Source organism: Chionomys nivalis, chromosome 5 (assembly GCF_950005125.1).
Source record: "Chionomys nivalis chromosome 5, mChiNiv1.1, whole genome shotgun sequence".
NCBI classification, from domain to species: Eukaryota; Metazoa; Chordata; class Mammalia; order Rodentia; family Cricetidae; genus Chionomys; species Chionomys nivalis.
Genome location: NC_080090.1, coordinates 15,404,785 through 15,429,081, shown reverse-complemented (window position 1 = coordinate 15,429,081; position 24,297 = coordinate 15,404,785). Strand labels below are relative to the sequence as shown.

The 24,297-nt window shown below is 42.1% G+C and overlaps 1 protein-coding gene across 1 annotated transcript; it reads left to right on the top strand.

The window, feature by feature from the left end:
- Positions 1–595: 595 nt before the first annotated feature.
- Sccpdh (saccharopine dehydrogenase (putative)) lies at positions 596–24,271 on the top strand. Its single transcript, XM_057770896.1, has 12 exons — positions 596–916; positions 3,346–3,458; positions 10,180–10,260; positions 14,323–14,452; positions 15,160–15,209; positions 15,674–15,804; positions 16,775–16,892; positions 17,783–17,902; positions 17,991–18,047; positions 21,023–21,134; positions 22,720–22,801; positions 23,649–24,271. The coding sequence occupies exons 1-12, from the start codon at positions 727–729 to the stop codon at positions 23,752–23,754; spliced, it is 1,290 nt and encodes a 429-aa protein (XP_057626879.1). The 5' UTR covers positions 596–726; the 3' UTR covers positions 23,755–24,271.
- Positions 24,272–24,297: the final 26 nt, after the last annotated feature.

The following is a 24,297-nucleotide window of genomic DNA, read 5'->3' as shown; positions in this document are numbered from 1 at the left end:
GAGAGAACCAACTAAAGCATTTTAAAGGGGGAGGGGAAAAATTAAAAAATAACTTAAAAAAAAACAAATAATCAAGTAAATGCACTTATTTTTCCTCCTTAGAAAACCTAGTCCAAAATAATTGTCTCTGACAAATTCACCAGCAGAAAGCCTGGATGACACGCCAGGGCACTGAGCCTCGTCACCGGCGTTCCTTATTGCTAATATGCTTCACCTCCGCCTCCACCCGGGCTTCCCAAACACGCGGGGCCCACGGGCTTCCAGGGCTTCAGCGAGCGCTCAGCGTGGGCGACCCCTCGGCTGCCCCTTTTCGCAATCCCCTGGAGAAGCGGGAATAACCGGCCGGCCCCGGTCCGGCCTCAGAGAGGACGCGACGCCTCGGGCGGCCAGAACCGTGCGGGTCGCTGGGCCGCGGGCAACAAGGGCAACATGGGCCGCCGGCCGCTTCTATCAGCCAGCGACGCCGACTTGCAGCCCGAGAACTACGAGCGCCCTCGGCAGCACCCGCCGGCAGCCCGGGAGACCGCGCAGCCGCGGAGGCGCGAGGAGGCGTGGGCGTGGCCGTGGGCGTGGCCCGCGCGCGGGCCGAAGGGAGCCGAGCGCTCTCGGCGCGGCGACGGCAGCCAGGCCAGCGGCGGTTGCTGCGCCCGGTACTGGGGTCGCGGCCTGAAGCGCAGGCGCGGTGGACTCAGTCCGCCCCGGGCTGCGGCTCGCTGTGGACTCGTCATGGCGACGGAGCAGAGGCCTTACCACCTGGTGGTGTTCGGTGCCTCTGGCTTCACCGGCCAGTTCGTGACGGAGGAGGTGGCCCGGGAGCAGGTGGCCGCGGAGCAGAGCTCCCGCCTGCCCTGGGCCGTGGCGGGCCGCTCCAAGGAGAAGCTGCAGCAAGTGCTGGAGAAGGCGGCCCTGAAGCTGGGTAACGCGGCGGGCTGGGCAGTGCCGGGCTGGGCCGAGCGCAGGTCGCCGGGGGGCGTCTCCCCGTGTGCGACTGCAGCGAGCCCTGACCGAGGACGGGACGCCCGGCTTGGCTCCTGCTTGGCCCGCCCCTGAGTGAAAGAAAGAAAAGAAAGGCTTTTCTCCCCCAGTTTGGGGAGCCCCGCTGTCGAAATAAGAACTTTGGTAGCGCCTTGGTCCATCTCTGGCGTTCTGTTGGGTTTGGAGGGTTCTTGGTACTTTGGGTCGGAAAGAGAAATAAGCTACTGATTTCTCAGAGGTCCATTGGCATTTGTGTTTGGGAACAAGAAAGAAAGCTTGAGTTGTACCAATCACATTATAGTGCGCCTGTTTGTTTATTTTGGTGATAAAGATTTATCAGCACCTCTGAACTGTGCTCCTGAGTTATCTCACTTAGCTACTCAGTTTTTTATTTGTTGTGTTTTTGGTTTTTAGTTTGTGTTTTTGCACGTAGAAATCCTCCAGCCGTCCTTATACTAATTGAGGCAGTGTAGGCTGGCCTGGACCAGGTGATCCTCTTTCTTCATCTTCCCAAAAGCTGACCTTAGCACTGCCACACCCCCTGCAGGCATTTTATTCTTCATAAAAATGTGGACATCCCACCTTGCTTTTTACGTTTTGGAAATTTACTTATTCCTTTGACTTCTGTTCAACATGTATTTATTGAGTAGTATTTTCCTTGCTAGTTGGGGGAAGTACTTGACTTAGAACCCAATAGCCTTGGAGTTTGGCAACTAGATGTCCACCTAAGACAAGCCACACTTGTTCTGCATTCTATTTAATCTTGCAGTTCCACTAGAGACTTGGCTAGAGTGAGAACACAGTCTTTGTTCTCTGGTTAGACGTAGACGATTACAGCTCTTAATGCTGCCACTGCTAACATGGAACATTTTGGATGTTTATTTATTATTTTCTGGAAAGTATATCATTGCTAAAATATATTCCTCCTTTTATTTTCCTTCATCAGTGAGACTCTGTAGTAGTGGTGGTGGTGGTGGTTCTCAACCTATGGGTTGAGACCCATTTGGGAGTTAAATGACCCTTTCATAGGGATCACCTGAGACCATAGGAAAACACAAGTACTTACATAACTTCATAACAGCAGCAAAATTACAGTTGTGAAGTAGCAATAAAAGTAATTTTATGGTTGGGGGTCACCACAACAAGAGGAACTGTATTAAAGGGTCACAGCACTGGGATGGAGAAGAACCACTGATCTGTAGTTAGAACTTAGTTACCCTTCCCATCTACATTGCCAAAGTTAGGTGACTGGAGAGTAGGGGTTAATGGAGACTTGCATTGATTGATTCCAGTTATTTCCTTATACACTTGAATGATTTTATGTAGGCTGAACTACTTAAAAATGAATTCACAGGGCCGGAGAAATGTCTCAGTAGTTAAGAACATGTACTGTTCTTGCTGAGGATCCATGTTCAGTTCCTAGCACCCAAGTTGAGTGACTCACAACCCCCTGTAACTCCGGCTTCAGAAAAGACCCAATACCTCTGGTCTCCTTGGGCACCTGCACTGAACTTCACATACATGCATACAGATACACACACATTAGAAAAATAATAGCCAGGTAGTGGTGGTATCGGTGGCACATGCTATTAATCTCAGCATTTGGGAAGCAGAGGCAAGTGTATTTCTGTGAGTTCAAGGCCAGCCTGATGTACAGAGCAAGTTTGAGGACAACCAGAGCTGTTACACAGAAAAACTCTGTCTCAGAAAAAAAAATAATAATTAAAAAAAATGCCTTTAGCCAGGCGGTGGTGGCGCACGCCTTTAATCCCAGCACTCAGGAGGCAAAGGCAGGTGGATCTCTGTGAGTTCGAGGCCAGCCTGGTCTACAAAGTGAGTTTCAGGACAGGCTCCAAAGCTACAGAGAAACCCTGTCTCGAAAAACCAAAAAAAAAAAAAAAAAAGCCTTTAAAAGTGCTAAAAAGCAGCCGGGCGGTGGTGGCGCACGCCTTTAATCCCAGCACTCGGGAGGCAGAGGCAGGCGGATCTCTGTGAGTTCGAGACCAGCATGGTCTACAGAGCTAGTTCCAGGACAGGCTCCAAAACCACAGAGAAACCCTGTCTCGAAAAAACCAAAAAAAAAAAAAAAAAAAAAAAGTGCTAAAAAGTGAATTGGCCTGAGTCCTCCTTAGTTCTCACGGTGTTGGCTCTTGATGGTCTCCTTCCACTTGCTATGATTAGATCGTATATAGTTGTGTAGTAGCTCGTTCTGTGATAGAAACATCCTGGTGAGGAAGACAGCAGTCACCCTCTCAACACCTAAACTAGATCATAAAGCTGTCGTGGTTGGAAGCTTTAGTATGTTAGTACATTTAGTAACTTAGCAGTCACTATTGACATGAACTTGCTTGAAATGACTTTTAACTTTAGGACGACCAACACTGCCGTCTGAAGTTGGAATAATTATCTGTGACATCAGTAATCCAGCCTCACTTGATGAAATGGCTACAAAGACAACGCTTGTCCTCAACTGTGTAGGACCTGTAAGTAATCAGCCCTTCTTTGTGTCAGAACAAACAACCCTTTCATTTCTAGCAAAAACTGGTATTTTCTATTCCAGAGGAACATAAGGGCAGAAGACAGATGACTTGCTTGAAGGCCTTAATTGCATAGGGGGCAGTCTTTTGATTGATAGGACCAAAGTCTTCCAAAATTGTGTCAGGCTTTTTGTGACACTGTTTTTGGAGAATATGCTGATGGGATCCCCCTACCCTACCCCTCTCCTCTTTATATATATATATATATATAAAGTTTGACAGACCAGAAAGATGAGTTCGGTCTCTAAGACCTATACAGTGGAAGGAGAGAATTGATCCTGAAAGTTGTCCTCTGATTTGCACACTTTCATCATAGCATGTGCACATGCATGTGCATTCACACACACACACACACACTAAACAAATGTAATTTTAAATCTTCAAATTCTTGTATTATTATATAGCATGTTAAAAGACAGACTAGGTAGAAACGAAAAGCAGATTAATTAATTTAATGTTTACTCTATATAAAGTGTATTATTCTGGCAACTAGGACATAATCATGAACAGAAAATTCTGTGTGGTGTTTACAATTTTGTGGGGCAGATAGGAATATAATATAAAAGTAGGAAGTAGTAAGTCAGATGCATCAGAATAATCAGATATAGGAATTGGCACAATAGTTTTTCATATTCTACCCCCAACCCCATAGGGTTCCTCTGTGTAGCCCTGGTTGTCCTGGAACTCACCCTGTAGACCAGGCTGGCCTAGAACTCAGAGATCCGCCTGCTTCTGCCTCCTGAGTGCTGGGTTTAAAGGCATGTGTCACCAGCTCTCATAGTCTCTCAATACATGTTTCTAAGGAATTGACATTTGAACAGAGGTCAAGATGAAGGGAGTGAGAAAACTGGGTGATTATTTGAGAAGAGCCCTGTTCTGTGGAGTAGTTACAAGGTCCCAGATGAGCCTGTATTTGGAAAGACTGAAGAAAGTGAGAGAAGATGGTGTCGCTGGGTCTGGAGACCAGGCCGAGGGGGGAACAGGCAAAGAGAGAGTCAGAGAGAGATGGGGGGCGGGGGACAGAAAGAGAATATGTATGAGGATATGTGTCTGTTCAGGAGCCAGGTCGAACCCAGCCAGACTGAGGGAGAATGTTCGTGGATCCTTGGGAGCTAGGTCCTGTGCACTCTTAACAGGCTGTGTTTAGGAATTGGATTTTTTTTTTTTTTTTTTGGTTTTTTGAGACAGGGTTTCTCTGTGGTTTTGGAGCCTGTCCTGGAACTAGCTCTTGTAGACCAGGCTGGTCTCGAACTCACAGATCCGCCTGCCTCTGCCTCCCAAGTGCTGGGATTAAAGGCGTGCGCCATCACCGCCCGGCTGGATTTTTTTTTTTTTTAAGGTCATTTAAGATCTCATTTTTAAGTTTCAGTTTCTGAAATGAAAAGTAGCTAAGGGGCCAACAGCAGGATGATCTAGGCCAGACAGACATGGAGGTAGAAGCAGCAGAGGTGGTAAAAGGTGGTTGGTGGTGTATGCTTGTAATCCAGCACTTTGGAGACCGAAGTTGCCTCTTTCTCAAGCTAGCAAGACCTTGTCTTTTTAGACAAAAAAAAAAAAAGTGATTGAAGTGTATTTTAGTATTTTCAAAGGAAAACAGCTCTTGCCCTTATATTAGATATTGGGTATGAAAAGGGTCACTTCTAAACTGGGCAGTGGTGGCTCATGCCTTTTTTTTTTTTTTTTAATATTTATTTATTTATCATACAATATTCTGTCTGCTTGTATGCCTGCAGGCCAGAAGAGGGCGCCAGACCTCATTACAGATAGTTGTGAGCCACCATGTGGTTGCTGAGAATTAAACTCAGGACCTTTGGAAGAGCAGGCAATGCTCTTAACCGCTGAGCCATCTCTCCAGCCCCCGTGGCTCATGCCTTTAATTCCTGTACTCAGGAGGCAGAGGCAGGAGGATCTCTGTGAGTTGGTCTACTTAGAGTTCCAGTACAGCCAGGGCTAAACAGAGAGAGACCCTGTCTCTTAAAAGAAAGAAAGAAAGAAAGGAAGGAAGGAAGGAAGGAAGGAAGGAAGGAAGGAAGGAAGGAAGGAAGGAAGGAAGGAAGGAAGGAAGGAAGAAAGAAAAAGGTCATTCTAAACTTTTGACCTTTACAAGATGATTGTTGATAATTACTGATCTGAAGAAGCTGTCATAATTGGCAATATGTTGGAAAATCAAACATAAAATGTTAATGTTGTTTATATTTTTCTCGTTGTTAGCCAGCTTGGATTCTATCAAGTACATTTCTGTAATCACTGTAACACTCAGAACAATTCCTTTGTCCTTTGTTCAGTACTATAGAAAACCCCAACCCCTGGGTAGTCTAACAGTTCCTCACCGGAACACAAGCCCGTCTGTGCCAACTCCTGCATTAAATCACACAGAAGCACTGTGTTAAGTCCCGGACCCAAGAACGTCTGTTTCCCCCGGCTGTTGTCATCTACTCTGAAGCACACGGTGGCTCACACCTCTTCCTTTTCACTGACTCCATCCCTCGCTTTACCTGATCACTTTCCAGCTCCTCTCTTTTCCCTCCTCTTCTCCAGCCCTTCCTTTTTACCTTTGAATGGATATTGCTGTGTAGCCCAGATTATCCTCAAATTCACAGCCATCCAGCCACAGTTTCTCTTGACTGCTAGGGTTATAGGAATGAGCTATTTTTGCCTATGAAACTAGAAACTTCCAGGACAGATGTTTTTTGTTTTCATGCTACCAGATGTGCATATTGACTTGTCTACCTCCACATAGCACCCTGACCTGTCACAAGGGAAAACTCTTATGCCTCCATCTGAAGGCTTTATGTTTACATGCTTTCTTATCTTTATTGGGTGGTATATTTTTCGTTTTTACCGGATTCTTTCTTTTTAAGATAATAGTGTTGTGGTGTGACCAGAAGAGGCCTGATCCCGGTGGCAGCGGAGTCCACAGTGACAGCACCGTTCATTCAGTCATTTTCTCAGGGGTTCAGGTGGTTGTCAGGCCCCTGTTGGATTTTCTCTCTCAGCGCTTATGTGCGTATGTCAGTCTTCTTTTTAGAAAACTCCCCTTGATTTCATAAACCCTTCTTGCTATCCGATTTTGTGTGTCCCTCTTTAAAGTGAGCTCCTTGGAAGAGTTCCTGTTGCCTCCCTCGCTCCTACTCTACCCAGTTCTTCCCGGCCTTGCCCTGCCTCTTTCAAGTCTCTGCCAGATGCGCTCACCTCACTTTCGTCTTGAACCCCTCTCTTCATTTGTTCTGGAATTTTCTTCCTTTTCTTAAATTTTTTCTTTGATTTTTAAGATATAATCTTATTTGATAACCCCCAGCTGTCCTGGAACTCATTATTAACTTTGGCTGTGTTCAGATTCATGGTAATCCACCTGCCTCAGCTTCCTGAGTGCTAGTATTACAGTTGTGAGCCATCACAACTGGCTCATTTTCCCCATTCTTCACTTTATTTTTTAATTCTCTTCTAGTTTTTCTCCTACCCATCAGGTTCATCCGTCTTCGGTGTTAGTCTTTGTATCTTGTTTCTCGAGTGCCTGAGGCTTCAGAGCTCAAGCAGACTCTGTTAGACTTAGACCTGCGTCTAAGGAGAAAAGAGCTCTAAATGGATGATGTATCATTGTGACCCCCTTGGTGTTGTGGAACTCTCCCATGCTACTAAGAATACCACTTGTATCATCTGTTTGCTATTTGACCACTTGACGTGACCCAGGTGTTAATCCATATTTCAATTACTAATAAATTATTAATACTTATAATTAATAAATAATTATAAGCACAAACCAACTATTAATGACATTTTTCATATCCTAAATTCACATAAATGAATGTTCTTATATTTATTCTCACACTCAATGGATCATTTTATATACCCCTGGCTTAGAACATGGAGTGCTGAGAACTGATTAGATCAAAGGTCTTTATTAGACTCAGGGGTCTAATAAAGAAAATCTCTATTTTTATTTATATGCATATGTGTGTACACTGTATGTGTAGGGTCTTGTGGAGGCCAGAAGAGGGTGTCAGGTCCCCTGGAGCTGGAGCTGCAGGCAATAGGAAGCTGCCTGATGTGGGTGCTGGGAACTGAACTTAGGTCCTCTGCGAGAGGAGCAAGTGCTCTAACCACTGACTTCTCTAGTCCCAATAAAGAAAGCTTAACAGCATTGTAAAATAGAGATAAGTTAGTGGGAACTTTCTCAATCACCCAATGGATAAGTGGCTGCGTGGGATGAAAGAGTGTAAGGAGGGCGTGTTGTGGCAATAGGAAAATGGGCCCTTTCTTTAAGGAACTATTGCTGTTTTTAAGTGGTTATTAGTGCTTTACATGTGGCTTGTTAGTATTTGTGGGTTTCACACAGCTGAGACGTGTTGGGAGCTAGCCCAGCAGTGCAGAGGAGGGGCTGGTTCCAGGTGGAGAAGCAAACACCACTGCGTGTGACATTACACTGTCTTTAGAACTGCTGGAACATGCAAATTAAGGGGCTGTGGTGTGCCATGATGCTTAAGAACTTGTGACAAGATAAGTTTAGACTTTAAATGTAGACACTGGATAGCTGGTAAAGGATTCTGGGTAGATAAACTAATATAATTGGGGGAAAAGGAGAGGTTCTATCAGACTTTTATTTTAAAATAATAATTTGATATTTCTTTGGAAATTGGCTAGATGGGTTACTGTGAAGTGATTGGGGGTTTTGTGTAGAAAATTAGGTAAGTGGTAATATAATGTGGTTTTTTTTTTTTTTTTTTTTTTTTTTTTTTTGGTTTTTCGAGACAGGGTTTCTCTGTGATTTTGGAGCCTGTCCTGGAACTAGCTCTTGTAGACCAGGCTGGTCTCGAACTCACAGAGATCCGCCTGCCTCTGCCTCCCGAGTGCTGGGATTAAAGGCGTGCGCCACCACCGCCCGGCTATAATGTGGTCTTAACAGATTTTTAGGAGACAGATTTGACAAAATTTGATGACTTACAGGGGAGGTGAGTTGAAAGAAAACTTCCAGTTTCAAACCTGAGCATTGTATGCAGAGTGATGCTGTTACTAAAGAAAAGATGGAGAATGTGAGTGCTGTGTGCCTGCACTGCTTCTCATCTGAGCAGCCCTGTGGAGAAAGTGCTGCTGTTTCGGAGCTTTCTGTGCGTGTGTATGCGTGTGCGTGCACGTGTGTCCTCTTAAAATCTTCCAGACTTGAGGAATCTAGTACAGATGAAGCTCAAACTGCTGACTCACACCCCTGCTCCTTCCTTATCTGGCCTCGTATTTCTTTCTAAACTAATCTCTTACTACTTCCGACTCAGCCAGCCTGTGCTTTTAGCTTTAATAGCTCTCTTTTCTTATATCTGTTCATATATAACTTTTGTTTTCTTTTTCCATATAAATCCTTGTTCTTTTGGATCTAACTCAAGTAAATTACTTCTTCTGTAAACTGTCCATTTTATCTTTAGTTGGAGATTCTTCTTTCTTTTTTTAATAATTTATTTGTTTTATTCTGTGTGCATTGGTGTTTTGCCTGCGTGTGTATTTGTTGTAAATGGAGACTTTTTTCCGTCTCGACCAGGCCCACTAGACTGATTTTCCTCCTGCCCGCTGGTCCCCACAGCCACTTATAAGATAACCACATAGAGGCTTAATGTTAATTGTAATTATTTGGCCAGTGGCTTAGGCTCTCACAATTAATTAGCCCATTTCTATTAATCTGTGTATTGCCACATGACTGTGGCTTACAGGTAATGCCCTGGTATGTGTTACTCTTTCGGTGGCTACATGCCATCTCCCTGACTCTGCTTTCTCTCTCTATCTTTATTTGGATTTCCTGCCTGGCTCTATTCTGCGAAACATATTTATTCATCAATCAATGAGAGAACACATATTCACAGAATACAGAAGAACCTCCTACATCAGTCTTTCTGTGTGAGAGTCAGATCTTAGAGTTACAGACAGTTGTGAACTGCCATGTGAGTGCTGGAATTGAACCCAGGTCCTCTGAAAGAGCAGTCAGCATGCTCAGCCTCTGAGCCATCTCTCCAGCCCATATGCCTCTGATTCCATTGTGCCTTTACATGTAGTGAGAGGCAGTACAGTTACCTTATTTTTCCAGTTTATCAGTATGTTACTATTCTGTTTTACCATGTGGGTCCCTAGCATTGAACTCAGGTTCTCAGCATTGACAGCAGGTGCTTTTACCTGACAAACTGTCTTATAAGCCCAGCATTTGATTTTTTGATAATTTAATACTGTACTTCCAAGAGTAAAGTGACATTTAGCTTGTGAAATCTTGGTGTGTGTGTGTGTGTATGTGTATGTATATGTGTATATGTGTGTATGTGTATGTGTGTGTGTATGCGTATGCACCATGGTACAGTTATGGTCAGAGAACAACCTTCTGCCTTGTTTGAGACAGGGTTCCTTTTCTGTCACTGCACATATCAGGCTAGCCGGCCCATGAGCTTCCAGACGTCTTCCGGTTACCTCTCATTTCACCGTCAGAGCACTGAGGTTATACACATAATGTTATAGATTACAGACTTGCAATACCATGTCAGTTTCTTTACAAGGATTCTGTGGGTTTGAACTTAAGTCTTCATGCATGTTTGGCAGGTGCTTACAGACTGGGCCTTTTCCCCAACTGTAAAATGACCTTTGGTTCAGTTAAGCTTATGAAGTGAGAATAATTCATTAGTTTTCTTTATTTCCCCAGTATCGATTTTATGGAGAACCTGTAGTAAAAGCATGTATTGAAAATGGAACAAGTTGCATTGACATCTGTGGGGAGCCTCAGGTATGTAAATCAAAAAGGAGAAAACAAAACTAGCAATCCATAATTGTTCTGTGAAGTGCAGGCATATCCAATATCATTTTGTAGACATTTGGAAGCTGATAGTTACATTTCTAGGTTTTAGAGCTGGAGTTCTGTTCCTAGATCTAGGAAGAGCACTGATCAGATCTTAGCTTCATTGTTCATCTTATGGTATTTCTTTTGTGTGTGGATGTGCTGGTTTTTATAGTTACTGAATGCTGTAAGCTGAATTATTAATAGAGTATGTTATAATGCTCAGACTGTGTCTCTTAGTAACTTTTTTTGTTGTGATTTCCCTTTTTAAAACTAGGTACATTCCAACGTTACAGAAAAATAGATGTGAAGTTCCCTCACCTGTGCTGGGGAGGTAGCTTAGTTGCTAGAATGTTTGATTCGCATGCACAAGACCCTGGGTTCCATTCACTGCAGTGCTCAAACTGGATGTAGAGGCAGGAGGATCAGATGTTCAAGGATATCCTATTCAAGCCCAAGATGGACTACAAAGTACCCTGACTCAAAATAACAAAAAACAAAGGAAGCAGGAGGATCCCTGTGAGTCGAGGCCAGTCTGGTCTCCATAGCAAGTTCCAGGCCAGCCAGGGCTACACAGTGAAACCCTGTTTCAAAAAAAAAAAAAAAAAAAAAAAAAAAAAAGGTGGGGGAATCCTCTCAACTTAAAAGTTTTTTTTTTGGTTTTTCGAGACAAGGTTTCTCTGTGGCTTTGGAGCCTGTTCTGGAACTAGCTCTTGTAGACCAGGCTGGTCTCGAACTCACAGAGATCCGCCTGCCTCTGCCTCCCAAGTGCTGGGATTAAAGGCGTGCGCCACCACCGCCCAGCTTAAAAGTTTTATATTAGGGCTGATGTAGGTTAAGTGATCAACTCAGTGGTAGACCATGTACATGCCTCTGTGTGAGGTTCTGAGTTCAATCCCCAGCAAATATGTGTGTGTGTTATAATGTATATATTATATAATTAAATTTAAATGGTCTCATATTTAATGCTTGCCATTTGCCAAACACTGCTAAGTGTCTTATATAAATCTGTGAAATCGTATCTGCACTTTCTTCTTCCCTATTTTGTGGATGAAGAAATTGAAGCTTAGAAGGTTAAGTAATTTGATCTTTGCCATATACCTAGTAAACAGAAGTAGGATTTGGTCTGCCGTACTGTGGGAGTCCTGTGTTAACAGGACTAACCTTCCCTTTCCACCTTCAGAATGTAATTCATAGGATCTACTGACCGTCATCAGCATGCTGAATAATGTATGCTTAAAGATTATCAACTGCTGTTATAGATGGGAAGTACTAGAAAAGTTTGAATTACCAAAATTGGATCAGAGCAGAAAGGACACGTGGCTTAAACAAAAACCAATTCTGTGTTGTTTAAAATAATCCAGAGTGCAGAAAATGGTGATAGCCTTGTAAGTTATTTTATCATCTACCAAAAGAGTAGTGTCAGAGCTAACATGTCTGTACTTTGTCCACCCCCGCCCCCATTCCCTTTGTCCCAGTCTCACTGGTTGTTTATTCACTTGGTGCAAAACAAGTCCAGAGCTGCCTCTCAGTCCGCTTTCCTAGCTGTGAAGCATTTATAAAGTGTGTGCAGGGGGTATAGCATTCTTGGGGCCCCAGAGGCATTGAGAAAAGACCAGAAAAACAGACAGAAACACACTTAACCTCCCTAAGCCCGAATAAAGGTCCAGAATGTACTTTTAAAGATCCTGGGCTTTTTTTTTTTTTTTTTTTTTTTTTTTTTTTGGTTTTTCGAGACAGGGTTTCTCTGTGGTTTTGGAGCCTGTCCTGGAACTAGCTCTTGTAGACCAGGCTGGTCTCGAACTCACAGATCCGCCTGCCTCTGCCTCCCAAGTGCTGGGATTAAAGGCGTGCGCCACCACCGCCCGACCAAGATCCTGGGCTTTTAAAGATTATTTTACTTTAAGTGTATGGGTATTTTTCCTGCATGCATGTCTATGTACTATTTGTGTGCCGTGCCTGATAGCTTTGGAGGCCAGAAAAGGGCATCCAGTACTCTGGAACTGGAGTTATAGATGGTTGTGAGTTGCCATGTGGTGCTAAGAATTGAATCTGGCTCCTCTGGGAGAGCAGCCAATATTCTTAACTGCTGAGCCCTCTCTCCAGCCCTAGAGAACTATTATATACCAATAAGGGAAATATAAAAATACAAACACAAATAACCCAGTTTAGAACTAACCATGAGAAGATACAGAAAGGGTTGAGAATTTAGCTCAGTGCTGAGTTCAGCCCCTAGTATAAAAAAATAAGAAAGAAAGAAAGAAAGAGAAGAAAAGAAAAAGAAAGAAAAAGAGTAAAAGATAAGAGACAAGAATCCCAGATAGGCAGCTGCCTTGCCCTCAGGAAGAGTGCATACCTCTACAGCACAGAAGCTTGACACACAGGCCTCAGCCAGGTGTCTAACGTTGACACGAACACAAGGAAGCTCAGCTAACAAGATGGCTCAGTGAGTGAAGGTGCTGGACGCAAAGCCTAGAGACTTGCATTTGATCTCTGGATCTCATGTAAGGGTGGGTGGAAAGAACTGGCTCCACACACAGTGACACATGTGCTTCCCACCTCATGCACATAGACACACGACAGTGAACTTAGAAACTGTAAGTTAATACGTTATGTTGATAGGATGTATTTGTCTTCCTAAACTAGTTTAATCTTAAGAAAAACAGTAGATAATTCTAATAGATGGATAATCTACAAAATTGCTGATCTGTGTTCCTCAAAACAATCAAGGTTGTCAAAATAAATGAAAATACAAAATTTCTGCCAAAAAGAGTCCAGGAAAACTTGGCATCTACAAGTGATGTGGTGTTCAGGATGGGATCTTGGGACAGAAAATGGACATTGGGTAAAACCTACAGGAACAAATTAGGAATGAACTTTAAACCAGGCTTGTAATCCCAGCTACTCAGTAAATTGAGGCAGGAATATCAAAAATTCAAAACCTGCCTCAGAGTGAGCTCAGGACCAGCCTGGGTAACTTAGTGAGACCCTCTGCCAAAATGAACAGTACAGAGGGATAGGGAGTAGCTCCAGCAGTAGAGCACTTGCCTGAGTGGGATCCCTAGTCCTGCCATTAGCAGAGGGGGTGGAGAGGGACTGGAGAGATGGCGTGGTGGCTAAGAGGGCTTCTTCCAGAGGACCTGGTTTGATTCTCACTACCCACATGGTGGCCAACAACTATAGCTCCAGTTCCTGGGGATCTCATGCCCTCTTCTGACGTCCATGGGCACCAAGCACACATGTGGTACATAAACATACATGCAGGCAAAACACCCACACATGCAAAATGAAAGTAATTTTTTTTAAATGAAAGTGTTTAGTTTCCAGTGTATCAGTTTTGGTTCATTATTTCTAACAAATGCCAGTATAAAAAGTGTTAATGGGAGAAACTGGGTTTCAGTTAACATGGAGCTCTCTAATCTTTTTTTTCCCCTATAAATCTAAGTCTGTTCTAAAATTTGGTTTGGCTGAAGCTGTATCCAGTGATAGAGCCCTTGCCTAACATAGCAAGCTTTGTGTTCAATCCTAGCACACAACAAAACAAAGCCCACACAGTTTGGACAGGGTCTGAACAGGTATTCCTCTGCCTCTGTCACCCCTCCACATGTATAGATAACATCTCCTGCCCCATCACCTTTCCCCGTGTATAGATAACATCTTCTGCCCCCTCTAGCACCCTTCCACATGTATAGATAACGTCTGGAAAGCTCATTTGGGTAATACAGTCTGAGCAAGTTTTTTGACTTAAAAAAATTATGACAGGTATTACTTCATAGTTAAAACACATCCTAAGATAATCAGCTTTTTTAGTTAGATGAGCACATTCCCTGTGCTTTTCTGTCATTGTGGCTTGGGGTTAGTATTTGCAGAACCATCGGACAGTTAGTACCGCGCTGCAGATCATATGTTGTTATTTTCAGTTTAATGGCTTTGTCTTGAAGAGAAATCATTTAATATTGGTCTAGGTGTTTCTATAAACTCTGATTCACATTTTTGTCCTGGATTTTTTAGTTTCTGGAACTAATGCATGCGAAGTATCATGAGAAAGCTGCAGAGAAAGGGGTTTATATCATTGGAAGCAGTGGCTTTGACTCCATTCCAGCAGATCTAGGAGTGTTATACACCAGAAATCAAATGAACGGTAATTACTGGTTAATAAGGGTACTTAAATCTCACAGCAGAAGAACTTCTTGTTTGTAGCCGTGATGAACTAGGCCAGCTCTCTCTTTACCCTGAGCTACGTCATCCCTAGCCCAGTTACATGTGTTTTTATCTTAACAACTTTAAGTATTTTTTTTTTTGTCTTTGTTTTTTGTGGTGCTGGGAATTGAACTTAGAGCCTCACACATGCTAGGCAAGGGCTCTACCACTGAGCCATATTCCCAGCCCATGTTTTAAGTATTTTAGAAGCCACCACAAGGAGGATTTAGTGTTTTTCTGAATATTTGCAGTAAATTTCAGTTACTTCTGAAAGGTCCTGGAAAGCAGTGGTGTTTAAGGCAGAATCATTGCCACTGAGGTCTGTGATGAGTCTTCCAGGGTGAGCAGGTTGAGCTGTTGTCTATCTGGAGAAGAGTCTTAGCGTTGTTAATTTAAATGCTACAGGAGAGTTTGTCAATACTACCAGTTAGAGTCATGCTAAAGTCTTCTTTCTGGGAGTTCTCCTGGCCTTAACTGCTTTGATCTGTGGATAATATAATAAAATTGTTGTCTGTGCAGATTTTCTGATTTTTTTCAGCTGTAAGCTTAATAAAAATATCCCCACCTGAATTGACAGTTTATTTCTTGTCCTGGTTGAGCAATGGAGGTTTGATTTGATCTGACCTTTACCATCTCTTACTCCTCTAGGTACTTTGACTGCTGTGGAAAGCTTCCTGACTATCCACACAGGACCGGAGGTCAGTGTCCTGTTTGGCTCTCTTTTCAAGCTAATAAGAAAAATATTTTGCAAATGATACATGGCTCTCAAAAAAGATTTAGACTTAATTTTATATATGTTTGTCCTTTTTAGTGTGAAAGTTACTTTTAATTTTAGAAAGTTAAGATAGTGAATTACTCTGATATAATAGCGTGAATTATTGTGGTCCATCTGCTGAGACATCATCTGTAATAAAAATCAGTTCAGAGGACCATCACATTAGTGCCAGTCAGCATGAATAATCGGGAAAGAACAAACTTGTGTTGGGGTAAATGGTGATATAACCAAGCCAATGGGTATTATCACTGCCTAGTCAGCCATGAAAATGCATGTCAGGGTTATTAATTGCACAAATGGAGGTGAAATGTATAACTCTAAGTTACTTGATCTTACCTTTCACTAATTACCCATAAGACATGTTTAACTTGTAGAATGTTTTCTTAGGGGTTATGTATTCATGATGGTACCTGGAAGTCAGCAATCTATGGATTTGGAGATAAGGGTACTTTAAGAAAACTACGGAGTGCATCCTGTCTGAAACCTGTCCCAATTGTTGGTTCAAAGTTGAAAAGAAGGTATATTAATTTAAAATCTATTCCTTACTATTTTTAGTCTATATGTTGCATTACCATTGGCTGCCTATTGATGGTTTTTGTTTGTTTGGGTGGGTTTTTGTTTCATTTTGTTTTTTGAGACAGGGTTTCTCTGTATAACAGTCTTGGCTGTCCTGGAAGTCACTTTGCAGACCAGGCTGGCTTCAAACTCACAGAGATCCGCCTGCCTCTGCCTCCTGAGTGCTGGGATTAAAGCCATGTGCCACCACCACCTGGCTGGCTATTAATGTTTTACTAGAAAAAGCTGGGAGATGCTTTTGATAAGTTCCTAATTATTTTCAAAATTAAAATGTAACTAGCATGTTATACTAAATTTAAATACTTAATATTACTTTACACACATAATACTTTTTTCTGAATTTTATGGCACATCATTGTCACCATCAAAATTAAATTTCAGTTCAGATTTATGTTATAAAACTACATCTTAGGTGGTTGGTGGTGGCATATGCCTTTAATCCCAGCACTCAGGAGACAGAAGCAGGCAAGTCTCTGAGTTGGAGGCCATCCTGGTCCACAGTATGAGTTCCAGGACAGCAAGAACCACACAGAGAAAGTCTGTCTCTAACCAGCCTCCCCCAAGTGATCATTTAACATAATCAGTGTGAGTAACCCTTGTATGTGAGAACTTTAGCAGATGAGATGTGAGAGTTGCGATGGGTAAGTGAGAAGCTGATGGGATCGAACACTGCATGTATGTGTCGGTAGTATGAAGAATAACAAAGTATCATTGTTACTTCTATAGGTGTATGCATGGGAACAAAGAAAACTACTAGAAACAATTGAACTAAAGGCACACTCTTTGCCTCATTGTTATTAATCACCTTAAGAAAGGTTTCTGATTTTTTTTAATCTGGAAATGTATTAGCTGAAGTTGTGATCACTGTAGTAATTGGAGGAAATGTAGCATTTTTATGATTCTGTCATGCAGGTGGCCAGTTTCCTATTGTAGAGAGCTGAACTCATATTCTGTTCCTTTTTTGGGATCTGATATGTCTGTTGTGAAGAGGACTCAGCGTTATTTACATGAAAGTTTAGAAGAATCCCCAGTAAGTAAACATGGCCTATTTATTAATAAGGAGTAATCTATGTTTGTCTTAGTTCTTTAATACATTTAATATCTTAAAATTTTGATGTCCATGTTTATAAATAAAAAAAAGTTTGTAAATAATGTGTATAAGGTTAGATCATGGCCGTGGTACAAATCTGGCCTGCTGCAGAGTCAACAAAAACCACCCAGCTCTTTCTGCTTCGTGTTTCAGCTGCTAGAAGTTTTTTCTGTAGTGAGTTTTGGAGATGTCTTGGCCCCCACCCTTGGGTCTCCTTTCCCCTGCTAGAATACAGTACACTCCTTTTGGTGAAGTATTTTATTGTTCATACTGAGATGTCAAGGGGAAACTATCTCAGGTTAAAAGGTGGAGAGTGAACTAGATATAGTGGTTTATGCCTGTAATTTCAGCATTCAGGAAGCGGAGGCAGGAGAATTTATATGAGTTCAAGGCCAGCCTGGGCTATATAGTAGTAAATCCAGGGTTTGTCTGGACTACATAGTGAGTTTAAGACTAGTAACCTGGGTTAAAGAATGAGATCCTACTGCAAAAAAAGAGAAGAGGAGGGGAGGGGAAGGGAGGAGAGGAAAGGGAAGGGAATAAAGGGTGAAATGTATTGTCTCTTAGGGAGAACAATGATGTATTATTAGAAGACTCAGATAAATTGTAGATTATATGAACTTTGGTGTTCAAGTAGAGCAAGATAATTGCCATTTGTAACACTTCCTTTAAAACATAGGCCCTAGTGTCATGTTCTGAACAAACTTTCAAAACATAATGCAGACATTAAGTGGAAAGTACTTTGTTCACTGTTTGTAACAAAAGAGAAGGGTAGCGCAGACACTGTTCTTTGTACTAGATTAATACTTGACTTTGTATTGTGCATCTAGGTTCAGTATGCTGCTTACGTAACCGTGGGAGGCATCACTTCTGTTATTAAGCTGATGTTTGCAGGACTTTTCTTTTTATTCTTTGTGAAGTTTAACATTGGAAGACACCTTCTCGTAAAAGTAAGCTTTTTTATGAAATAAGAGCTTTAGAAATATTCCCATGAAACTTTGAAAATATGACTAAGTTTGTTTTTTTGTTTTATTTTAGTTCCCATGGCTCTTTTCGTTTGGTTATTTTTCAAAACAAGGTCCAACACAAAAACAGGTAATAGTTGTTTTTTATGTCTAGGTCTCTAAACTTTCCATCCTTGTATTGGGGGTGGGGACGTCTGAGATGAGTGCTCCTCTAGGCTCCCTCATTGTTTTTCTGCTCGCTGTGCTCTAGTCTCATCTCGTCTAGACCCTAAAGGTTGGAGGTTCCCGGGAGCCATGGTACTCATTCCCAGCAGAGCTCTGAGCAGGCACACGTCTACCTGTAGCTGCTCCACATCCTGTGTGGAGAAATCTAGAGTTCTTTCTCCTGACACATCCTCTATAATTCATCTTGTTTGATGACACTACCCATTTCTCCAACCTTAAACAGGTGCAACCTTCATACCTCCATCCACTTTATTTTTTGTCTTGTAAAACTGTACCATACTCTTTAAATAGCCACTCTCATTTCCTAGTTCCTCCAGCTCCCCAGGAACTGCCATTTTATTTGCTATTACTAGATATTTCATATTAATGGGATCATAAAATACTTGTCCTTTTGTGTCTGGCCTACTTCTCTTAGCTATAGTCCTCAAGGTTCATCCAGGGTATAACATGTTAGAATTTCTTCTCCTTTTAAGAGTGAATGGTTAATTTACTGTATGTATATGCCACTTTTTATTTATCTATGGATGGATATGATCCTCCAGCTTTTACCTGTTGTGAGCATGGATAAACACATGTCTATGTAAATTGTGCTCCAGATATTTTTCAGCTATGTATTCAGAAGTAGAGTGCCTGGGTTACATATTAATTCTATTTTTAGTCTTTGAATAACTGTTTACTTTGATAAAATAGCACCACTTAGCTCCCATTATTACTCCAGTATTCTGCCTTCTTCATAGCCTCATCAACTTAGAAAGATTATTTTTATGTAGTGTTTATATCTGTGTAAATATATGCTATATATGTGTGTGTGTGCCCCTGAATTAGAGTACAGACAGTTGTTGTCTAACAGGAATGCTGAGAATGAACTTGGATCCTCTGCAAGAGCAGCGAGAGCTCTTAACTCTGAGCTGTCTCTCCAGCCCCCTCACCAACTGTGCTTGCTTTTTTTCCCCTTACAGCAGCCATCTAATGGGTATGCATTGGTATCATGGTTTTGGATTGCATTTCCCTGATGACTGCTGTGATTGAACATTTTGTGTATCTTCTTTGGAGAAATGTCCTCTTTGTCCATTGTTAGTTTAGATAGATCTTATTTTCTATATCAGATGATGATCTGCAAATATCTTCCGTGTTGCCTTTTTTTTTTAACTTGCTGTTTTAGGCCCATATCTTTGGACTAAACTTTTCATAACAGTTTTGTGTTTCTAATTCATGTTCCCACTGCTGTCCAAAAGATATAACACATACAAAAATTTGGCCTTGTTAATTGACTTGTTTAAAATACTTCTGACTCACCGCTTCTGGCTATTTTGCAGAGGTTCTGAATTTGAATCACGTCTGAGTCTTTTTTCTAGTAGAATTAACCTAGCCCACACTAGGTAGATCTGGAGAGGGGCCTCGAAATACAGAAAGCAGTTTTCAATTTCCAGAGAAAATCCTGAGCTGATGATGAAAGATTCCTATCGAGCATTGAGGTTTTCAGAAGCCCCCCAGTGATGCCAGAGCACTGAATGGTTAAGATCACTGCTGTGGAGGCAGAAAGCTCCTGGTCAGGTCTGGGCGACTTGTGTTTGCACTGCTAGAGCATTGCTGGAATGAATTCCTTCCCAAGCTTTGAGTCCACCCTTGGCCCCTCATGAGCTGGTTCTGGATGGTTTCATTTTGTATCCACCTCTGATTACTTGGAGCAGCAACTCAGAAACTATGTTAAAAATAGTTCTGAGGCTGAATATGTGTCTAGCTTGTAGGACTATGGTATGATCATATAGTGTGTGTGCCACACACGGCAGGGGAGGGGTCAAGTGTGACCTGTGTGTCCTGACTTTGTACCTTTCGAGTAATATTTGCCAGATGCACCATCCTACTGTGTCCCTTCTTGCTTTTAACTAATGCATTTTTTTTTTTTGGAATTTCCTCTTTGTAATTAGTATATGTTTTTTGTGTCTGTGTTGTGGGTACCATGCGCCACAGCATGTATGGGAGGTTAGAGAGTAGTGTGCTGGAGTTGCAGCCACCCAGTACAAGTGCCAGGCAGAGCAGCAAGTGCTCTCAGCACTGAGCCATCTCTCTAGCTCTCATCTTCCTGTTACCTATTCCCTTCACCTCCCCTTCGCTCACATCACACCAGTCATAAGAATTTATAGTTTAGAGAAGGCATTTTTGCCCCATGTTATGATACATTGATGTGTTTATCTGTTAAATACCTTGTAAAAAAAATATCTTGTGCATGCACCAGGCACAGTGGCACACACCTTTAGCCCCAGCACTTGGGAGGCAGTCAGATCTCTGCGAGTTCAAGGACAGCCAGGAGTGTTATACAGAAAAGCTCTGATTTGAAAAACAAAAAGTACTTTGTGTGGTCCCAGGCAAGCCCATGTGTGGAGAGCTTCTGACTCTCCTCCATTGTTCCATTTTGCTTTTCATAACATGAGGCAAACAGTTGCTGTGGTGCCATCAAATGTGTGAACAAGAAGCCTGGCAGAGCTGGCAGTCACCAAGTCTGCCCAGAAAGCTCAGAAGGCTAAGTGCATATTATCCCTAGCCTGCCACCGCAGGGTTAATCAATGCTGGAAGAGTGGTCACAGTTGGCCATTGATGTTTAATAGTAAAAACCTGATTAATGATACAGTGCCTCACAAAACCTTCAGAAGGAAAGGAAAATATTTTGTGGGCCTGTGTGTGTTTGAGAGCGAGCTTAGCATTATTAGTGTTCAAATGTTCAAAATCAGTACTTTTTAATAGAAATAACAAAATCTGTCACAGGATTGTGAGACCCATTAAATTTAGTGAGGAAACAATGCCTCATGTGAAGGACAGAGGGTTTCCTGTGTTCTAGAGGAAACCTGTCTCTGAGCACAGCCTCTGCTTTCTCTTTCCCAGATGGATAGCTCATCATTTACAATGACATTCTTCGGGCAAGGATACGGCCACGGTTTTAGTACTGATAAGAACAAACCAAATATCAGAATCTGTACCCAAGTGAAAGGACCAGGTACTGTGCATATAGCAGAAGGGCGGTTCAGGGCTTCACATGGTCTTAGACTTAAGTGGTATGTTTTAGAACTACATTTGCTTGGATTAAGTATTTTGAAATTATTCTTGTCTATAGATGGGTTGACGTTGTTATTGGCCAATTTTATTGACACATCTAACCTTTTTCATGCAGAAACCTGTCACCTGCCTTGATGAGACTGGTGATTAAATAATTATTAAATTATTAAAATTTAATAATTCAAGTTTGGGAATCGCGAATTTTAATTATTAATACGAAAGTTAGCTGATATGCTTACCTGCTTCAGTATCTTTAGTGTAATTGTTTGAGTCAAATCTGTGGCCCAAGGTTTCCAATTCTGTGAAGCATATAGCTTTATACACATTTTATAAAGGAGCATAATAACTTGTTAAGCGTCCACTCCCACAAGACTGAAGAACTTTCTAGAGCACTGTGCAGACAAGCCCTCACATGAGCCACAGGAGAAGTGTAAATCACGAGTCTGCATCACTTTTGATTTACAGCTTGGCGCTTAAAGGTAATTAGACGGTGTTGGCAGGAGTGTCAGTGTCTCACTTCATTATAGACTAAGTTACTGGATGCAGTCAGTATTTTGTTTTCATGTACAGTGGTATTTTCTCTGCATGTATGTCAATGTGAGGGTATTGGGTCCCCTGGAACTGGAAACAGGTAGTTGTGAGCTGCATGTGGATGCTGGGAACTGAACCTGGGTCCTTTGGAAGAGCAGCCAGTGCACTTACCTGCCGAGCAGTCTCACCAGCCCCATGTTTATTTATTTTTTTTTAAGATACTGAGTTGTTTTTGTTAAGTGTGGAAGGAGGGATCAGTTTAGAGGACTAACAGAGATGAGAGGCCTCAGCAGTGTGGGTGCCGAGCCCTGGCTGAGGGTGACTGGCTTAGCTGCTGCTTGGCTTTAGCTTTGTGAGACCAGGTGACGTGACGCATGGTTATTGCCCTTGTCTGTGACGTGGAGATGGAACGGTGTTGCTCACATACAACTGTAGTGCAAACCGAGTTTAGTTCCTAAGCACTTAGTACAGGCAGTTCCTAATGGTAAGTACAGGTGGGGCCTGTAACCTGGAAATCCACAATTGGAATTCTCCAAAATCAGACCATTTTGAACACCAATAGTGACACAAGTGGCAGATTCTGCATAATGTCAAATTTCAGGTGTGCTCAAAATATTTTATAAGATTATATTCAAGGCCAGGCATATTGGTACATCCCTTTAATCTCAGCATTTAGGAAGAAAAGGCTGGCAGATCTGAGTTCCAGGCTGGCACTGGCCAGCCTACATAAGACCCTGTTTCAAAACAGGCTAATAATTTTAATGTATGTGTCTGTACATATTCATATATATTCATATATATACACACACAAAACCTAAAGCACAGAAGTCCCAAGCAGTTTGGATAAAGGATATTCCACATGAACTACATAAATGTTAATCATTTTTGTTATTAAGAGGCCAGAATATTTATTGGTAAAAACCTCTGTGCTAGACATGAGGCATGAGGTACACTATTGAGGTGATGCTCACTTCATGAACTTTTTTTATCTGCAGAGGCTGGATATGTCGCTACTCCTATAGCCATGGTTCAGGCTGCCATGACTCTTCTGAATGATGCCTCTGACCTACCTAAAGGGTAAGTTTTGCTTTCTTCTAGTGAGAAAGTGCGTTTTCAAGCATGTGACAGTTTAGCTACTTTTGAGTTGATTTTTAGTCTTGGGTCTACACACAAGCTTTTGTGTTCCTTTGGACCAAAGAACTATTAAAGCGATGCCAAAGACAGTTCCTTGTCTGCCTTCGGTGGATTTACTGTGAAGGTGAACAAGAGCCACGTAAGCTGGCTAGCAGTGTTATCCGCGGCTCCTCATCAGTGCTGAGTATACATACACCTTGGCGGCAGGGGAGCCTGGCTGAACGGGGAATGTGCTGAGCATTTAGTTGGTGCCCTTGGGACTAAGCCAACCTCACCAGGGCACAGAATCCCATGATTGAAAAGCAAATCAGGCATAACCTATAACTCAAACAGTATTAAGTAATACAGATAGATTTGGAGTGTTATAAAATGTAATTAAAATTTTCTAGTACTCATCATTTGGTATTTTTGCAAATTATTGGTCGTTATGTTAAAGTTGATGAAGTTTCTTTAAGTACTGTTTAATAATAGTTGGTCAGCTGAATGAATCCCATTCATGTTTTATTTAGTCCTCTTGAGTGTGAAACCTCAGGTGTGCGATGCTCAGAGAGCTCCTTGAGCACACCTATAGTATGGAAGTGTCTTATGAGAAACAGCCATGCTGCTGACTGATTTCTTTGAAGTAACCGCCATGTGCTCATTTGGCTGGTTTTAGGGATGGAGCCAGAAGTGGCTAACAGGGAAGAACTGGTTTTCAGGAGTTGTGCAGTGACTTAGTTGATAGTCGTCTTACAGAGGAGAGGGCTGGGAGGAGCCACAGGCATTGTGTTCTCTTGTTACTGTTTTACAGGGGCGGTGTCTTTACACCTGGAGCCGCTTTCTCCAGAACAAAGTTGATTGACAGACTCAACCAACATGGCATTGAATTTAGTGTCATTAGCAGCTCCGAAGTCTAAACATTTGAAGATTAACAGAATCATAAAATGCATGAACTAACAACTTCTGTATTTGCTATTATGTGAAATTCTTCTATAAACCTATCTGACTGTATATGGAAGACTGTCAAGTCTAAATATCTATGCATTAAAAGCAGGAAACTATACTAGCTTATCCCAAACTTCCTAGCTCAGCTATTTTTATGGTTTTATTGCTTGTTAAGAGAAAACTAATATTCTCCTTCCCTGCTTAGTGACAAATGAACTGGAAGGTCAGACAGGGAAGGGTCCCTTTTGTGTGCTGACAGCATCCTCAGTGATGGGGTTCCACAGGTGGGAGGCTGCGCGCGGCGGTCACTTCTGCCTCCCTTGCCATGGTGGTGTGGAATCTCACCCCCCTGGGAGGCTCCTGCAATGGTCTGTGAGCATTTGCTAAGTAAAACTGTACTTTTTCTATTTTAATCTACTCTCTCATCCATCTACATGGACTGATTTGGATTGTTTACCCAAGTTGGATAATAAAGGGTTGTTAGTTGAATGGTGAGCTTTTTGGTTTGGATTCCA